General features: G+C 37.3%; 1 protein-coding gene across 3 annotated transcripts in view; it reads right to left on the reverse strand.

The window, feature by feature from the left end:
* Window positions 1–20676, reverse strand: part of IL1RAP (interleukin 1 receptor accessory protein) — a 125147-nt gene that overhangs the window by 39089 nt on the left and 65382 nt on the right. For all 3 annotated transcript variants that reach the window (XM_027108882.1, XM_027108871.1, XM_027108876.1), the window contains exons 3-4: window positions 8186–8471; window positions 4198–4384 (exon numbers count right to left, since the gene is read on the reverse strand). In XM_027108882.1, coding sequence (XP_026964683.1) covers window positions 4198–4384; window positions 8186–8471 — 473 coding nt within the window. The remainder of the gene's footprint in view (window positions 1–4197; window positions 4385–8185; window positions 8472–20676) is intronic.

The raw sequence follows: 20676 nt of genomic DNA on the forward strand, positions 1-20676 counted from the left end.
TGATTTTTTTTTTTTATAAGCTCCAGATCCATACACATGTAGCCACTACCTATTGGTCACTGCCACCTAGATGTCACACAGATAAATCTAACTCAATATGACATGATCTAAATTCATTACTTGATCCCCAAACCTCTTCCTCCTCTGCTATTTCATACCTTGGTTAATAGCACCGACATCGGTCCATTCAGGAAAACCAGAAGTCTGGGAATCGTTGGAGATACAGAGATGGATATGGCATAATTTTGCCCTCAAGATACAGTCAATCTCATAGAACACCTGCATGTAAATCTGTCCCTCCTCTTAAAACCAACAATAAATTCTCTTTGACACTCTTGTAGAACTTAGAATTCTACTTTTTGATAAGAACAGGAATTCTTATTTATAAATTTGTTTGAATTAAACTGAGATCCTTTGGGACTATGCTGGGGAGGGCACATATCACATTCATTACCGTGTACCCACCAGACCCCAGATATATTGCATTGAATACAGTTGATCTTCAACAAGTATGTATTGAATATATGCATGAATAAATGGTTATAAAACAATAAAGGAAGTGAAAAGTGACATTGAAACAGTTACAAATAAATAGCTAATTGAGGGTATATGAGGGAAAATTTATTTCAGCTGGAGAGTACAGGGAACATTTTACAAAGGTGTAGAATTTGATTTGTTCTAAAGGAGAAAAAGAGGATGTTCCAGGCAGAGGGAATACATGAGGAAAAAGAGGAGAAAATAATAGAATATGTATAAAAGTAAAATTCTTTTTTCAGACCATAAAGTATTCAAAATATAGAAAAAGTGAATAGGATCTCATTAGAAACGGGAGACCTTGTTGCAGATAAATAGATGAATATAATTTTTTAACCAGAAGACATATTACACTTATTGATGTCAAATTGTTAATATAATTCTTTTAATCCTTTTTACTATGGAAAAGTACAATCATAGAATAAACAGTGATCCCTGTACCCATATCTCTAGTCAAAAGTACCAATTCAGGCTATGTCTTATTTCATCTATACCCACTCACTGCATCCCAGTATTATTTCAAAGCAAATCACAGACATTATACAATTTAATTTGTAAATATTTCTGTGTGTACTTCTAAATGACAAGACCCCTCCCGAAAACATAACTACATTACCATTATCATAATTTGAAAAGTAATAATAACTTATTGATATCATCAATATTCTGTGTTCATATTTCCCTGACTTCCTCATAACATGTTTTATAGTTTGTTTGAATAAAACATGATCCACTTAAGGTCCATGCATTGCAATTCGTTGTTATATATCTTAAATCAGTCTCCTCTACCTCCCCTTCCTTTCCTATCATCTCCCTTCCTCTTAATCATTTTACTATAGAATGAAGCATATATGAAAAACACTCAAAACATATGTGTGAGTTAATGAATTAGTATAAAGCAAATACTTTTAAAACCACCACTCAGGTCCAGGAATAGAACATTACCAGTCACCCTTGAAAGCCTTCTACATGCCCCATGTCAATCACACCTTCTTTACTATCCCCCAAAGTAGCAACTATCTATACCTTCATAGAGAAGTCACTTCCTTGTTTTCATGTATGATTTTATCACTCATATATGTCCTTAGATACTATATTCTCATCCACTCTAGTGTTTTAACTGTTTTACATTTCTTTTAATCTATACATTCCCACTCTATGCCTTTCTTTTTTTGCAATTTATCTGTTGACTAACACAAGACATTTGGCCTGTAGTGTGTCTCACAATTTAGATTTTGCTGATTGCAAACTCATGGTGCAGATCAATACATTCCTCTGTTCTCTATATTTCCTGCAAAATGGCAGCAGGATCCAAAGGTTTTATCAGACTCAGATTGAATCCATTTGGCACAATTATAGGTAATATTGTGTTCTTTCATCAGAAGAAAAGTGGCTGTTTCTCTCCTTATGATATTAACAGTCAATGATGCATAATGCTTAGATTTAGTAATTCATTGGGGTTTGCAAAGTGATTATATACTTTTATAAAAATACACTTCCCTGCACTATGTCATTACTCAATATAACAATACATTTCTTATAGAAAAGGCAAAATAAAATCTTGGCTTTTTTTCGCCTTTATTTACCGGTTTTTCAAGGTAACGTTTTTATTTCCTATTCTCATCCAAATGTGGCCATATTTTGAAATATCATTATGAACTTATGGATTTAAATTTAATTCATGAGATTCGACCTATTGCAATTAATATCCTTACTAAAGTTTAAATTGTTCCATCTTTGGCCAATGAAAAACTCTTAAAGTTGGCTCCCTGAGTCACTTCATTAATGGCTTAAACAGAGATGGATACTAAAGTTTTCAACTAGGATTATAGAATTGTCTATTTCTTCTTTTAATTTTGTCAACTTTTCCTTCATGTATTTTGAAGCACTGTTATTAAGCATATATACTTTTTTATTATTTTCATGCCTTCCTGATGAGTTGACCCTTTTATTATTCTGAAAAGTCCTTTCTATCTCTAATAATATTAATCATCTTACAGTCTACTTTATATGATATTGGTATATCCATTCTGACCTTTTTATTTTTATTCATCATTTATTTTTGATCAACATTTTTTCTCCATTCCACTTTCTTTTAATCTTAAGGTATTATTTGTTGTGTTTATTTTCTATTTACTCCTCCTAGTTTAGATTTATTTCTGAAATAATTAATTTTCTTCTAAGTTTTTACTGAGTTGTATAATTTCTGGAATTTTCTAATTTTTATTTGTTATCCTCTCTCATCTTGCATCACTTCTTAATGTCTTTGTGCCAATTTTTGAAACAGTAGGTTGCAATAGGTCGTTCTGGAATGCTTTTATTTTTTTTCTATAGAAATGTTATTCTGCTTCTTATTCTCCTTTTTTTTTTTTTTTTTTTTTTTTGCAGTACGTGGGCCTCTCACTGTTGTGGCCTCTCCCGTTGCGGAGCACAGGCTCTGGACGCGCAGGCTCAGCGGCCATGGCTCACGGGCCCAGCCACTCCGCAGCATGTGGGATCTTCCCGGACTGGGGCATGAACCCGTGTCCCCTGCATCGGCAGGCGGACTCTCAATCTCCTTTTTTTCTTATAGCTTCGAATGGGATTTTACCTTGATTCTTTTTGTTGCTCATTATTATGTAAAACTAGTTTTCCTGACCTTTATGATTTGGCAGGATTTTCCAATTTCACAGAGATCCTTCTTCAAAACTACAGTCTTGAGATTTCCTGATTCTGTTCGGCTCCTCCATTCTCAGCAGGTTCTCCTTCCTTCGTCTACATGACCCTGACCCTGTTTATTTTGATTCCACTCCTAGCAGTTTTTCCTCAGTGTGGGTGGTTGTTTTTCAGAGTTCCGAGGCACTAGAACTATTCCAATTCCTTCAAAATATCTTGCTATAGGCTGCTTGGACTCACTCTCTATTAGAGAGCAACATTTTGGCTGCTCTTCTCAAATTGCTTCACCCACTGGCTTTTTGGGGTTTCTCCTCTTCCTGAGTCTGCCAGATACCATATTATTTCCATCAGCTTCCTTCTCTATAGACTCTGATTCTATATGGGTTGTACTGGTGATTTATCTCACTTATTTTACTGAAAGTGATTCTTAGGGATAACTTGTCACTGAGTTTTGTTTTAAATGTTTTTCAGGAGTTTTTGGCTTTGGTTCAGGTGGATATTTGAAGAGATTAGAAAACTACGCTGCTGCCCCAAGTGTCATCTTCCAACACTTTCATATTTTGATTAAATACTTTCCAAAGCTCTCAGATGTGTAATAGACCACAGATCGACCGTGCCCACAAAGGAAGGCAAACGTGAAAACACATACAAATAATCAAATACAGTACTTATTAACCAAAGAGCTGAAATTCACCAGATGAATTAGCAGCTTCTGACTTCACTCAGCAGTGAGTAGAAGTGGGCAATATTTCTCAAATTGTATTTCACAGGAAGTTAATAGAAATAAGGTAGTTCTGGTAGTCCAGTGAATGTAATTTAAGACATGGTGGGTTGAGACAAAGCATCTCCACCACTTCCTTTAAAATGGTACAAAGTGAGGAAGCAGTAAAAGATTTGTATAAAGTTATTAAGGAGGAAATGATGATGAGAAAAATCTCAGTTTCTATATTAACTCAACAAATAATCATTGTCATTTTAGAGAGGGTAAATGCCCTCTAGTTTGCTTACCATATACCAAGTGATGGTTGGCTTGACACTAGAAGGAAAAAATCCATCGATGTTTGGACAAGTGATCTTCTGAACACCATATTCTAAATATAATCTATGCACAGGAAGTTTCATGGGAGAATTGAAGCAGCTATCTTTTTGAACCACTTCCAGAGGAAATGCAACTTTGCTGCAATATGTAGTGTTCCTGAAAAGAAAAATATGCAATGAATGGGCAGTCTCATTTGCATTTGTTTTGATGCAGCAAACACATTAAAATGAGTTAAGTGAAGTACTGCTGTGTATTGAGACTTTATGTATATATTAAGTTCATGTAACAATTAAATGTGTTATGGAGGTATTTTCTATAACAACTGACACAACAGAATAAAAACAGACACAATTAGCTACTATTGATAAACTATTTAGATTTTTAGATATGTTCCTAAACATACATATGTATGTGTGTGTATATATTCATGTATATAATGTTTAATTTTACCCTTAAAACATTCTTAATAACACTCAGTACTGGTAAGGCACAGGTAAGAACAGCATATTAACTCATGGTTGATAATGGTATAAACGAGTTCTGGAAAATTAAATATATTTCCAAAAACATTTTTAAAAGCCTGAGCCTTTTCCCTTGTAAGCTTATTTCTGGAGATTTTTTCACATGATAGACATAGGAAAAGTGAGAATAGAGAGAGCACATGATCAAAACTGCCCATCCTGTGCTATATCAGCAAGGAAGATATTGGAATCAGTAGAAAAACGTATGAAAAGGAAGACTGTAAAAAAAAAAAATCATGGTACAACCATCCAAAGTTATTGTACACATATATAAAAAAATCAAGCATGAAGGAAAAAACTAACAAACACATAAAACATGTTAAGATGGCTGGGGAGGGACTTCCCTGGCGGTCCAGTGGTTAAGACTTCGCCTTCCAGTGCAGGGGTTGTGGATTTGATCCCTGATCGGGGAGCTAAGATCCCACGTGTCTTGTGGCCAAAAAACCAAAATATAAAACAGAAGACATAGTCAATAAAGACTTTAAAAATGGTCCACATCAAAAAAAAAAAAAATCTTTAAAAAAAGAAAAAAAAAGATGGCGGGGAACTGTATTTATACCTTTAATGTTTGTGTAAGTCATTTCATTTGCCTGGGGGCTTCTTCTTTTCCCATCACCCTACCTTTCACACTGAGGTCTATGTCATTCTCCACACACCCCATATCTAAATTAGGACTCTCATCCTCTCAGCACCTTGGACAAATCCTTGATTGAATTTATCATGGTTCACACAAAGTCACGACCATATGTGTTTTCTTTTATTTCTTTCATCTAGTGCAGTGCCTAAACTTTCAGTAGGCCCTGAATAAATATTTGTTGGATACATGGAATATACATAAAACTGTATTACATATATGAAAACAATAAAGGGAGTATAGACAATAAAATAACTGATTTTTTAGGGTGATATATAAATGGGTCATTCATTGTCCACCCCTTTTTGTGATTTCTATTTAAGACATATTATATACTCAATAACTCATGAATTAAGACTAAATCCAATGGAAAGTGTGGGAGAATTCATTACCCTCCCCAGGATGGGAGGAGAGAGTGTTTAAGGATGACTTATGACAATGGTAATAAGGTGGAAAGGGAGAGTGGCAGGCACAATCTTTACCTACAGATAACAAAAGGTCTTCCAAGTAGAAGTATCCTATAGGTAGAAGTTATAGAAGGTAAATTTCAGCTTAATAAGATACATTTCCTGACTATAAAATCAAGTGATGAACAATGAATGGACTGACTTTTCCAGCTCCGTAAGTCAAATCTGGATGTTATCTTAATAGAGGTACTGAAGCAAGAATACAAGCAGTAAAATCCTAGAGGATGAATCTTAACTTTTTTTTCTTAATGACATCAGGCCTATGATTTCACATGGTTCAGTTTAAGGTCATTCTCAGTTTAGGAATCACCACAGGACAATGGGAAGCTTCTGGTACCCCCACCAGATAAGTTTAATTCAAATTTTCTTTAGAAGATAGGCAGACAGGTAAACTGAAGAGATGGCAATCTGGAAATTGATAAATAACACTAAAGGTATACTCAGGCCTAGATAGTCATAAGCCCTGTTCCTATAATATAAAAGAAGGCTGGAAAAGTTTGGAGGAGAGTTCTAAAGAAGTAGTGGGTTGCTAAGGAAAAAAAAAAAAAAGAGAGATACTGAAGCACTAGAATGCATAGTAGAGACCAAGGTCAACCAGAAAGCTACTGATGACCCTTCCCCAGGTATTTGCCAAGGTGTATGTGTGAAATGTTACTAGATTAACAATTGCCAAAGATGAAAAGGAGCTCAAAGAACGTTTAGGCCAGCTTTCTCATTGTGTGGGTATAGATACCAAAGCTGTATTAGGGCATAAACAATGGACACATGCGTATTGCAGGCTCCTTGGAAGCTCACATCCCAGTCTAGAGTTCACTCCAACAAAATTAAATAGAAGGGGTAAAAGCCTCAGAAGGGACTTAAAAGGTTACAAGGGACTCCCAAAGCCACAGTGATCAATATGCTTTTTTCTGTGATAGAGAAGTCCTTTCTCACTAAATCAGAACATTGTTTAAATTTATCAAAACAATAGTCATAGTTCTCCATCAGAGAACAGTTATAACATCCATGAGAGACAAGGAGCATTCAGAAGAAGGTCTGGGCTTACATTATTATTCTGTTATGCTCTTCTGTTATTGTTATGTCATTCAGCTCTATCACTATGGGCTGAATTGTGTCCCCCACCCCAAATTCATATGTTGAAGTTGAATACCTTAGAATGCGACTGTATTTGGAGATAGCTCTTGAAAGAGGTAATTAAGGTAAAATGAGGTAATATGGGTGGGCCTTAATCCAATATAACTGATGCTCTTATAAGAAGAGGAGATTAGGACACAGAAGACACAGAGGTGAAATGATGTGAAGATATGGAGAGAAGATGTCTATCTACAAGCCAAGGAGAGAGGAATGAAACCAACCGTGTTGACACCTTAATCTTGGAATTCTAGCCTCCAGAATTATGAGAAAACATATTTCCATTGTTTAAGCCACCCAGTCTGTGGTATTTTGTTATGGAAGACCTAGGAAAGCCAATGTATTATTAAATAGTAGGAAACTATCTTTAAAAAAAAAATTCACAACTCAGATAGGAGTTTAAAAACTAAAATAAAGCCTGGAAGCTAAAAAGGGATCTCAGGAAAAAAAGTAGCTAAAGTACTAAGGCTTAAAATGGTTATTTTTCAGAAGGACCCTCAATTTTTTCAAGGTTTTTTTTTTTTTTCCCCAGAGGAAAAACAAAATTAATCTGTTGTAAAAGGAAAATTGGTATATTGTGAAGTAAAATGCAAAATGTACATGAACTTTCAGAGAAAAAGTGGATTTGAAAGAAATTTTGCAGTAATGGTAGGGTGCTTTTGATTATACTCTTAGATTCCCAGAGATCTGGTATTCATTTGCTTTTTAGGGAAATTTTGGTGGAAAAGTTTGAAAAGCACTGTTCTAAGTATATTTAATGCCTCTCAGATATTCTTTCCTTTATATGGCATCCTGAGGCTTTATTTGTGCTAGGTACTTAAAAAGTTGCCAAGATTAACAGATATGAATGGGCTCTACTGCCTACCCTGTTCATTGTCCAGGGAAACGGATATACCTTCAGGTGAGGCAGACGTGGAGGCAGATTCATGTCAGGGAAAGGGAACAAATGAACAAGCCTCCACCTCTAGACAACCCGATGTATGTCAGGTTTGAAAAGGAACCACCTATTGAGAATGTTCTCAGAAGCTCAACCATTTTCTCTGCACATCTCTTTCAGCTAACCTCAGCTAAGCCAATGAGGTGAAGTGTAAATCTCTCTACATGCTTCCTTCTTCCCCTTCCCGCCTTCACAGCCCATGCATCGTTTGGAAAACGGTTCAGGAACGAAAGGGAAAAGAGAAAGTCACCATAAGGGTCAGGCTACCTTAACATGCAGGTATAGTTGCCTGTGTCATTGAGGAGTGTGGGCCGGAACCAGAGCACATCTTTCTCCTTACTAATGCGGTTCTCAGGGAGGCGGAAGTTAATCGGCTCCTCAAGGTCCCGGTCCTGCCTTGTCCAATACCAGATCAGAGTAAGGCCTGCTGAATGGGCTGTACTGTAGTTATATTTCAAGAAGTGTTCAAAGAGTGGGCACTTGATACGAGCTGGCTCATCTTCGTACACTTGGATCTGCCTCATGGTATCTAGTCCCCAGTCATCACAGCGTTCTGGAACAGTCAAAAAGAAAGAAAAGGCAGAGGAGTCATCTCATCTCCAGAGAACACACCTTCTCTTTAGGATACCGCAGTATTTTCCGGACCCTCCTCTCGGGTCGTATTCATTAGCCTCTTTCTAATAAATGCATGTAATAGGCAGCTGTGGTGTGAGGAGAATTCCCCTCATTCATTTATTATCTTTTGACTATCCATTGGATAACAGTGTGATCTGATAGCTTGATCCTGTTGAACCCTACAAGGTATGGGGGAGAATCTCACCTGGAAAAGAAATCATGTACTCTTTCACTCCTCTGGGGACAAAAGAGGTTCTAAGGAGAAGATTGTAACTGAAATGGCAACCCTCTAAGATTCCCAGTTCTCCCCTGGTCTTCACTGTCCAATAGCAATAAAATGCAAGCCACATAGTTAATTTTAGGTGTCCTAGTTGCCACATTAAAGAAATAAAAAGCAGGTAAAATTAATTTTTATAATGTATTTTGTTAAACTCGATATATCCCAAACATCCCAAATATTGATAAGCTATTTTATACTTATATTCTTTTTTTTTTTTTTTTTTTTTTTTTTGCCGTACGCGGGCCTCTCACTGTTGTGGCCTCTCCCTTTGCGGAGCACAGGATCTGGACATGCAGGCTCAGCGGCCATGGCTCACGGGCCCAGCCACCCTGCGGCATGTGGGATCTTCCCGGACCGGGGCACGAACCCGCGTCCCCTGCATCGGCAGGCGAACTCTCAACCACTGCGCCACCAGGGAAGCCCCTATATTCTTTTTTTGTAATAACTCTTCAAAATTCAGTGTATTTTACACTTACTGCACATATCAATTTGGATTAGTCATGTGTGTCTACTGGTATTAGATTAGACAGCCAAACTGACTACAATACACAAGAAAGCTTCCTAGTAAATAAGAGACCACATGTAGTAGAGCTGGGGCACCCTTGCTGACAGCTGCACCCTCCAGAAGCACAGCTGTCAGACCTCTCTACAGCTGACCAAAGATGTAAGAGCAAGCTCAGCCTATATCACCAGAACCACCCAGAAAACCTATAGACTCATGAGCAATAATACATGTGTAATAAATTAAATGAAGTTTATGATCGTTTGCTAGGCAACATTTTGGGCATAAGCAGACAGCTAACAGAACAACTAAATTAGTGACTAATTTTGATAAAAGCAAAGCATTTGAAGCTTTATGACTTACAAAATGTTTTGTAAGTAAGTAATACATTTCTAAGTAAATAATAGACCTCCGGGAAAGCTAACAAACTGACTTTTCCAAGAATCAATAAATTTCCATTGTTTACAATTTCTGTACTTCATTCAGGAACATGTTTTAAAATCCAATACACAAGAAAGAACTGGAAAGATCAAAGTGTTGTTCACATTGATACAAATTGATAATAAAATATTTTTATTAAACATCTATCATAACATTCTTTAAATATATTTTCATTAAAACTGCATAGTTGCAGAATTAGCTCCTTCAGTTAACAGCAAGTTATAACCATAGTTTTTTCAGTTAAACATGTCAGATTGAATACATGCATCCAGTTTCACTCCTTTATGAAAGAAACTCCACTAAAACTAAAATAATTTTCAAGACATAAACCCAAGTAATAGCAATAACAAGAGGAAAGATAATAGCAACATCAAATGGACAAGTGGTGACCAGCTTAGCACATTTAAAACGAAAAATCCTAAATGAAGAGGGGAGAGCTGGAGAACAAACCAATCTGCAATGCAGAATGCAGAGAAAACCCAGGAGGAGAAACTGTCAGTATCAAGATAAGTAATCACTAGTACCACACACTCCATATTTCTGAGTTCTCTTACTAGGCATATTGTAAGATTGTACTTTTATGCCCCTCTGAAATAAGGGGATGTCATGTGACTCACTTTGGCCAAAATGATGTACTGAGCGTCACCTGTGTTGAGTGTTTTAAGGGCCAGAGTATATTTCACCATGCTTCCTTTTCTTCTGCCTTAGCAAATATGAAAGCACAGACGTCGAGACTCCTTTAGCTTGGTTCCCTTGGTATGGATGACACACAGCAAAGTTTTGCTATTTTAAGTCATAGAGAATTGGGATTTGCTTACTACCAATATGAATAATCTATCCTATCCTGGCAAATGCAACCAGATACCTTAAAAATAAGCACATAGGTGGGACAGTAAAATAAGGAGAACTGGATGAACGCTATGTCAAAAAGTGACATCTTTGGTTCCAACCCCACCCTCCTAGCACTCAGGAACCTTTCCCACTGCGCTCCAAGGATAGGAGCAGCCAGATCTTTACTCTCCAGGCAGGAGAATGAATGAATCTTCTCCAGAAAATCTGACTACTTTCAGAAGAAAGATCTAACAATCTTAGTATCAGAGTTTTTTTTTTTTAAACAACTTGTACAGCCATATCATCATATCATCCAATAGAAAAGCTCAAGGTTAACAAGTCCCACATTCACATTTAGAATTTTTAATCAGCTTCTTAATCACTTCTTCTTAAATATGAACAAACAGCCCCAGGAGACATCTGAGAAAAATCTCTACTATAGAAGGTAACATCCAAAGAAACATTGTAAAAGAAAATTTGATAAAACCAAGATTATTCAAGAAAAATAAATCTTTTAAAAGAAAAACAAAAAAACTATCATTAACATACTCAGAGAGATAAGGAAACTTTTATATTCATGAAGCAAGAACAGAATGATATAGGAATATTCAGAGAAAAAAAGCTTATCAAAATTAAAAACATGATTGAAGAAAGGTAAAATTTAATAAATGGTTTATTTGGAAGTTAAATTTGAGAGTTTTCTAAAAAATAGAGTAGAAAGAAAAACAGAAAATAGAGAAGAAAGTTAGACCAGTCCACGAGTCTCAACATCTCAACAGTAGGATCCCCAAAAGAAAGAAAATAAAAAGAAAACTCTCCATTAAATAATTCAAAGCAAAAACGAATCTCAGAACTGAAGTCATAACCTTCTAAATTAAAAAGATCTGTCAATTGCCCCAACACAGTGGATGAAAACAGACTTACACCACAAAAATATTTTTTAAAACTGTGGAAAAAGAAAAGATCATATAAACTACCAGCGAGTAAGAAAGAGGAAAAGAATAGTCACGTACAAAAGACTAGGAATCAGAATGGCTTTGCAACTCTCAAAAACAAGACTGGAAACTAGAAGATAATGAAGCAATGCATCTAAAGGAAATTTATTTGCAATCTTGAACCTTAAACCCACCAAAATAATCATGTGTGAGTGACATTTTCAGACACATAAAGACTCAGTTATTTTATATCCTATGTGCTATTTTTTCAAGAAGGTTCTGGGAGATTTGTGCCAACAAAATGAGAGAAAAAACAAGACGAAGGGAAACAGGAGATCAAGGAGTAGGAGATGCAATTAAAGAGAGAGGGGAAGGGATTCCCAGAATAACAATGCAGGATATCCCAGGAAAGCAGCTATGCAGTAGGGCTTGGTGGTAAATCAGTGTAGATAGAAAAAAAAAAATGGAAACCCCCAATAAAGAAAAATTAATTGTAACTGATGGATTATCTGATTAGATTTGCACTGTGAAAAATGATGCTGAAGGGTAATTGAAAAGTATGAAAATGGTTACCAAAGGATACTAATTAGAGTAAGCATATGAAAGCAAGGCAATTCATAACTTCAAAAAATAAGAAAGGTAACATAATCATAGTTCGTTAATATTTGAAGATATATTAATTGAATGATTATTGATTCAACCAAATATTGCAATAATATTATATAGAGAGGTACGAGTAAGGAAAGCAAAGGGGATAGCACTTTAGAGAGTCCTTATTTACTATAATTTTAAAAAGTGAAGAGATAACACATAGGGTTGACCAAATGAAAAATAACAATATACACAAATTGGTTAGCAAACTGTAGATAGGAAATGCCAGAAAAAATAAATAAAATCCTCAAAAGTCATTGTCTCTGAAGAAGAGAACTAGTAGGAGCAGAGGAAAATTATGACAGAAAGAATATAATTATTTTGGTATCCCCGCTAATACATTGGCCTTAAAATACCTCCATGCATGACTTGCTTTGAAAATAATTAAAATATTAATTAGAGAAAAACAAAGGAAGGAAGGAAGGAAATATCTACTGTGCAATACAATTGGCAAAGTCCCTCTCAGTGTCAAACCATCCTAATCATACCTACTTTCTGTGAGAAAGAAGTATTGATTTCGTTTTTTAATTCCAAAATTTGTATTAATATGCATTGGCAGGACATTCATTCACTTTTAAATTATAAGATATAGTTGAAAGAGACAGAGAGAGACAGTTGGCAGCTGACAGAGTCTGGAACTGCACTGTATTAAGTTTGTTGTCTGGATGAAGTAAGATGCTACTGCCTTCTGTATTTCATAAAAATATTCTTTATGCTGTTCCTAAAGGCCTCTCTGTCAAGAACTTTAAACTATTTGCTCAAATTTGAATGATTTTAGAGGCAAGGCTATAAAATGAAAAGTATCATTCTCCTTGCAACCCCACTCAACAACATATCTCAATTCAGATCACCCCAACTTGGGTCAGTAGAACACAGTTCTGATATCATGGCTCGCTTTTAACAGGAACACTGGTAAATTGCAGAGAAGGAGGAAACCATTCTGGGGGTTAATGTTACCTTGATTAAATGAGACTTTCGGATACCAATGATATAAATCGTTACTTTGGCCCTGGGAAGTCTTTATGGCCCTGAACAATAATTAACACCAAGACAGATGATAAGTGACAGTTGTATTTTTCTTTTGTAAAGTAGGAGAATGCTAATTGTGAAAAGGGAGATGGAAAAAGAGAGCTAGTGTAACATAACAACCACAAGCATGTACTCAAGCAGACCCATTTAGGAAGAAGTATGAAATGGAATTTTGGTGATCACTGGGGCAGACTGTGGCAGAGACTGGCCAAATGTTCATTAGTCCTGTTTTCTTTTCCTCGGCCCATATGAAACCTACATATCCTTAGCAGTTGGGTTGGGGCCATGTGATTTGGTTCTGGCCCATGAGTATGGCCAGAGATGCTGTACAACTTGAAACTCCCAGCATAGTCTTTGGTGCTTTCTCTTTCCCTTCCACGGAGTCCTTGAAGACCAGAAATGTTTGAAATGTGCAGCATCACAAGATGGAAGGAGCCCGGATTCCTGCCATCAGTCAAAGCAGAGCTTCTCAGGAAAGCCGTCTCACTTTCAAAGAGCTGTGACTGTGTGAAGCCAAGTCTCTATCGTTTAAGCCATTGAGATTTGGTGGACATAATCTGTTATAGCGACTAGTATCGACTAATAAAGGAAGCCAGAATTTTCCTTTCATAGCATAACAATAAATCAGGAGCAGACAAGAGTTATTTTTAAAATAGCATATGTTAAAGGCCCTTACACACTAAAATTTAAATACAGGTCAATCAATATTTTTGGCTAACTCCATAGACTTAATATGTTTTCAACCAAATTAAATGCAATACAGGGTCAAGGGAAAATACATCATTATACCCGCTACGTATCTCCCTTACAGAATGTTTCACGGGCCAAATGCATGTATCTATAAAGTGAATCAGACTCCTCTATAATAGGGACCAAAACCACACATATTAGTATTCATGAACATTAACAAAAACGATATGATTTTTATTGAGTTTTTTCTTTGCCCATTTGAAATTAGTTCTGTGGGTTTTTTAACTTTCTCTAGCCAGCCACCTGAGGGCATTTTGTCAGAGCTTTTTAAATTATTCAATGAACAAATAAAAATAAAATCTATGGTAACGGGTTGGAGTGTCACGTAATACCAAATTAATTATATGATTCACTGCAGGCACTAGTCGAAGAAAAGACTGGAGAAAAGGCTGTTATGCAAATAGATTTGTCTCTAATAACAGCAAAGGGAATTTAGTGAATTACTGGCACAATGAATTACTTTTTTGTTTAAAATGTCCCTTCTTAACCAGTTTACTCCATAGTGGAACTCCTCTCTAAATTGGCCCCTCATCACGGGAGAACTACAAAGTCATCATTTCCCTCAGCCAAAGGATTTCTTAAGGCCAGGGCTTGGTGCCACAGAGGACTAATGGAAATGTGCAAAGCCATCGCAAAGCCAAGTCACTGGAAAATCCAACCCACGCTCCTGACAGCAATTAGCATTTATATAGCAGGGTATACATTTTAACTAATTAATCTCACAGCACCCTCTTGGGCTTTCATGCCCATTCCCACATTACATGCCAGGAAATGAAGACAGAGAGATTAATTGACTTACTTTTGCCTGAGTGGTAGCACAAATAAAAGCTGCCTGAACATAGATCTGGGAGGCTTGTCCCAAATCTATGTTCACACATTCAAAGCAAGATATTTCCCACAGGAAAGCTACTCATATTTTTGTATTTATTAAATATCTACTGAAAACCTGCTGTGTTGTATGCTATGGTAGAGACACACAGATATAAGAACTCAAGAAGCTCAGGTATAGGAAAAAAAAAAAGAAGAGGAAATTTTTAAATATTGGAAGACCTAGGTGGAAATAATTTCTGTATGTTATTATTTTCCCTGTGCCACTTACTTGCCCTATGACTTTGGAGAAAATGCTTCCCTTCTCAGACTCAGATTCTCCATGTGTCATATGCCTATCTTACAGGGCTGTATGTTTCGAAAGCAAAGGGCCAGACGTATGAAAGGAGCTCAGTACGTATTAGCTGGATCTGCATGGGTCCCTGTCCATCAAGAGGTTAACAATCTTGGAAAAACAAAGACATAGATGCAAAATTAACTAAATGAAAATAGCTGGTAGAATGAATGAATCAAGTGTTAAAACAGGATTCTAGGCAGGATTATAGTCATTACATTAGTGTAGTATAGATGGATAGTATAGTATAGTATAGTATAGTATAGTATAGTATAGTATATACAGGTGTGGGTAGAGAGGGTAGTCCTGAGATTGGGTTGAGATGAGAACCAGGCCCTTTTAATATCCCATCTTAGAACCCCATGTGGATGACGTCACCTTAACACCCATCAGCACATTCTATCTAAGGCTGAGGGCAGAGACTAAGTCTAATGGAAGGGCAGAGACTAAGCCTGAGGGTGATTTCGTCTCTCCAGGTCTATGGCAAAGACTGTTAAACACGTCCCATATACCATGTCCCCAAACCCTTCTTTTTCTAGTGTATGGGAATTTGCAGTTGGGCACACAGCCATTCAGAATAAAGGCTATATTCTGCAGCTTTCCTCTCACCTGGATATAGTCAGGTGACAGTTCTGGGCAATGGGATATGTTTGAAATTGTCATGTGGTAGATTCCAGAAACTTTCCTTGAGAAACACTGACATATCCTATGTCTCCTGTGCTCTTGCTACCATCCCACTTCTTCCATCTTGCTGCTGGGAACATGGATGTGACAGCTGGAGCTACCTTATGGACTATAAGAATGAAGGCCACACCCTAAAGATGGAGGAATGTGAAAGTGAATGGAGATGGGACCTTGAATAAGTATGGAGCTGGCTTATCAGCCCTGAATTTTCTACCTCTAAATTTTACATAGGAAATATGTATTTTTTTTAATATCCCGGCTACTGAACGTACCATCAGCAGCATCCCTTGGGAGCTTGTCAGAACTGCAGACTTCCAGGCCCCACCCAGACCTACCAAATCAGAATCTACAGTTTAACAAGATCCCCAGGTGATTTCTATGCACATCAACATTGGGGAAGTATTAATGTATTGTTTTCTCCTTATTCAAAGCTGATCATCATTCTAATTGATAAAAATGTCTTATTTCATCTCTTATAACAAGTGGGTTGTTGAACTATTTGTGAGGTTTTATCCACCCCATGATTCTAGGTTTTTGATTAATGTTTACATTGAAAAATATATTCCTTTTTGTTCCTCAGTGGAAAAAATACTAAAACTATCCAGATATTTTTCTAGTAGTGTCCTATTAATTAATCACCATTTTTTTTTGTTTTTTTTAAAACATATATATTAATTAATTTTATTTATTTTTGCTGTGTTGGGTCTTCGTTTCTGTGCAAGGGCTTCCTCTAGCTGTGGCAAGTGGGGGCCACTCCTCATCGCGGTGTGCGGGCCTCTCACTATCGCGGCCTCTCTTGTTGCGGAGCACAGGCTCCAGACGCACAGGTTCAGTAGTTGTGGCTCCGTGGCACGTGGGATCCTCCCAGACCAGGGCTCGAACCCGTGTCCCCTGCATTAGCAGGCAGATTCTCAACCGCTGCGCCACCAGGGAAGCCCTAATCACCAGTTTTTAAAAACAAAAGAAAAAATCTACGAACTACATTTCCTAGAGTATGATTTCCGTGGAAAAAAAGATGACTAAAACTTAGATATTTTTTTATTCAGAGGAGAGCTACTCAAAGGTCTAGAAAATGTTGCTGAAATTTAATAGTTGTCAACTAAGCCATCAAGAGGAGAGAGAGAAGTTCCTGGTGGGGGAGGAAAGCTGGAGTGGCTATGAGCACCCATCAGACATCCTCAGGCTGCTTGTACTGTTCAACAATACTGAGCTAATAACTGGCAGATGGCTTTCCTGGAGCAGATAATTAGACATACCTTACTCCCACCAAAGAAGGGAGTTTTCTTGATTGGGTAATTTGAAAAAAAATAAGAACTAGATCTGAGCAGATGATAAGATTTGCCAGATAAGGAAAGAATGCCAAACTCAGAAAGTGGGTTGGGGGAGGGTGAAGACCCACAAGTTACAGCGTCAACTTTGCAGAGGTTGTCAGGGTCTTGTTGCTACAACAAGTTTTACTCCAGATAGTGTACAAAGCCCCCCTGTGACACTGGGCACTTATCTTTACACTGACCTAAAGACTGTTATTTTATATCAATTAGAAGTGGTAGTCCCCACAATGGAAAAAAAAAAAAAAAAAGTAGAGAAAGTCATTCCCAGGCAAACATGAAAATAAAGACGAGAAGAGGTGAAAAGGGACAATGAAACCTCATAGATGAAAACAACCAAACTTATGAAGTTTAAATCCAAAGCATATACCAAAGTAGGTGATATTTAAAGTTACAAAATCAAATCATCTGAAGGATGATGTAGAGTTGAGATCTTTCAAAGTCTGATTATTGTTATAGGACCAGCACTCTAGGGTCTATGAACAGTTTGGTTTTCATTCAGTCCTGCCATGTAGCTGTTCCTTTCTTAGTCTGTGAACATGAGTGTCACTTTCTACAAAGTTTTCCCTGTGGCAGAGGACTTGAGAAAAAACCATGTGTGCTCTAGAAATGTTTACAGTTCTCAGGTCTACAGGAGCTGCTGAAGGTCTTCAGGCTCGCTCTTCATCTCCATCAAGTCATTTCCCAACTGGTTCTTGCAGCACCAACAAAGAGACCCTTCATCATCATGAGTTAAGGTCCAAGAAAGGTCCAACAACCACCCTTCCTGTTGCTGTGCATAATAAGGAGGAACGTGGAAGAGAATCATCTAATAGCTACCTAGAAAAGGCTTCGCTTCTCTCACCAAAGTGGCAGTAGGGGTTAGCAGGCTAAAGAATGGATTATGGGTAGGCTGCCTCCTTTCCTTAAAAAAATCACTGTAATGAGCATCCTCATATGGCTGAAGGGAATGATTTTCTTTGCAGAGCTGTTGTGACAGTAAGTAAACGGGCTTATGTCAAGTGTGGCACAGTGTGCTAGGGAAACTCTAAGCAGTCATTAGCTGGTTTTTATGTTATTTTCCCCAAGCAATTTTTTTCTAATCCATGATTAAGATGTAAATATCCAATTACTATTCTCATATAATAATCAAGCAACTTTCACTCTCTTCATTTTCATTATTACACAATATTTACTCAGGGTCCTATGAGTGCTAGGGCTATAAACAAAATGTAGCAAAACACAAGGTCTCTGCCTTCAAATTTCCACGCAAGAAACAGATCCTCAGCATTGGAAGTAAAGGTAAAATACCTTTAGCTCTTTAGTAAAGGTAAAATAAGTAAAGGTAAAAAAATAAATAAGGTAAAAAAAAAATTTAGTAAAGGTAAAATACCTTTAGCTCTTTACCTAAATTTAGCTATTTAGGTAAAATAGCTCTCCTCTGAATAAAAAAAAATCTAAGTTTTAGTCATCTTTTTTTCCACGGTAGTTGTGGCTCACGGCAGCATCATAGAATCCCAGAGCAGCATCATAGAATCCCAGGGCAGCATCATAGAATCCCAGAACACAAGGGTCTTAGATCTGGTGGTAGCCTTCTGTTCCAGTACGATAGCTGGTAATACCCCCATTTTACAGATGAGGTGAATGAAGCCAAGAGAGGATAAAAGACAGGTCTGAGAGATGGGCTAACAATATATGATAGAGGTGGGGAGTGACCAAACCTGAAACTCCTCTCCTGAAACTACTTTCTCTATGGAGTCTCTGGAGTCTGACAACCCCAGTTCAAATCATTCTGCTACTTGCTAACCATGTGAGTATGGGCAAGTATAGTAAATATTCCTCTGTCAAAGAAAGCTGGTTTGAAGACTTAAGAGACAATGTTCTTTAATGTGTTTAACAGAGAGCTATTCAGTAATCCTCACTATTCTTAATATTATATTCTTCTCTTTCTTGATTCCAAACTGAGAAAGGACAATTTCAAACTAAATGTGGCCCAACAAATGTTATCATTTAACCTTATGAGGACTCACCTCTAACACAGTGTTTGAGGGTGTTAGACTAGAGGGGAGTTTTTAAAATATTTAGAACAATCTTCTCATTTTACAAATGGGGTAACTCAGCTCAGAGAGCTAACTTGATGAATGGCATAGAGCTCATGAATGGCAAGCATAGAATCACTTCTTTTCGGTCCAAATGTCACGTTCTGTCTACTCTAACATTCCAGCAAAATGCATATCTACACAAACATTCCCAGTTGGTATTGGGAATGTATATAGCATAATAGTATATTCTCCTTCAAAACAGAGGTTGAAATAGGCAAAAAAAAGCAAATCCAGGAAGATTGAAACCGGTAACAGTAATACTGGAGCATAGGAGGTAACTCTACATGCGTTCTACATAATCAAGCCACCCAATTCTCCTCCTTTTCTTTTTACAGGTGAAGAAGCTGATATATGGGATATGGGTCTTATCCTTGAGGCTGATACTCAAGTAAAGTAGATGGCAATGCTGCCCATAAGTATGGCACTTGGAAAGAAGGATCCCATACCCCAGCTTCCTCACATGTAATAATACATGAAGCAAAATATGAAGCTAATGTAAGTACCTACCTAGCAGACCTGTTGATAGGGGTAAAGAAGATCGTATATGTGGTATTATACGCTTGGGTGCATAGTAAGAACGTAATAAATTTTAGCTACAATTATTATTTTGATTTTCACAGATGAGGGAATTAAGACCTGGAAAGATAGCAGGAAAAATTATTATGTGCATTTGTTTTTGAGTTTTTATTGCACTTTACCAGATCCAGGACAGAAAATCCAAAATTAAATTTGAGTCCTAAAATGTAGAAAGCAGGCTAAGCATAAACCAACTTCTTAATTAGTAAAGACAGCCAAGCCATCACTTTTCTCCATGATGAAAATTTAAAGCCCTCCACATACTCAAAATGTCTCTATAACCCTCCATCCCCACATCTCACGTCCCGGATGGAGGGTGAAGGGGGCTTGTTCAGTGAAAGTACATCAGGGGCCTTCAACTTTCAATTAAAAGCTACATGATTCCCATGCCTCAAGATTTGCAATCATATTCTATAAGCAACTACAAAGTCAAAAAAAAAGAGCATTTTGTGAGCCTTGCCAGCAACCTCCTCAGAAATTCTCAGGAAACTGCCTGGAGTAAAAGGACGTTTGAGATCTTCATCACCTGCCAGGGGAAGAGACAGGGGCTACAATCCTGCCACTGCATTTAAGAGAGGCATCACCTGTGAAATGCCAGTGCAGTCTCATTCACTTTTAATAATGTGTCAAGCATGTAGATTTTTCTTGAAGGCTGGTAGTGACAAGCAGAAAACAAAAGATTCTGAGAAAATCAGGTGAAGCAAGCCACAAAAGCTGAGCGTTCGAAACGGGGTCTGGGAAACATCTGGCTGTGAATGACAGTGGGGCAGTAGGAAGAATTCACGAGGTAGGGGTTCCAAGTGGCTGGGCTTTCAGTGGTCCCTCAGGAAGAGAACAGCGTCAGCTCCCAAGGGGAGAAGCAAGGTCTTGGGAAGATAAATGCCAAGATTAAA

The sequence above is a fragment of the Aethalodelphis obliquidens genome, unplaced genomic scaffold (assembly GCF_003676395.1).
Source record: "Aethalodelphis obliquidens isolate GAN/ISIS:26980383/991018 unplaced genomic scaffold, ASM367639v1 scaffold1, whole genome shotgun sequence".
Classification (NCBI taxonomy): Eukaryota; Metazoa; Chordata; class Mammalia; order Artiodactyla; family Delphinidae; genus Aethalodelphis; species Aethalodelphis obliquidens.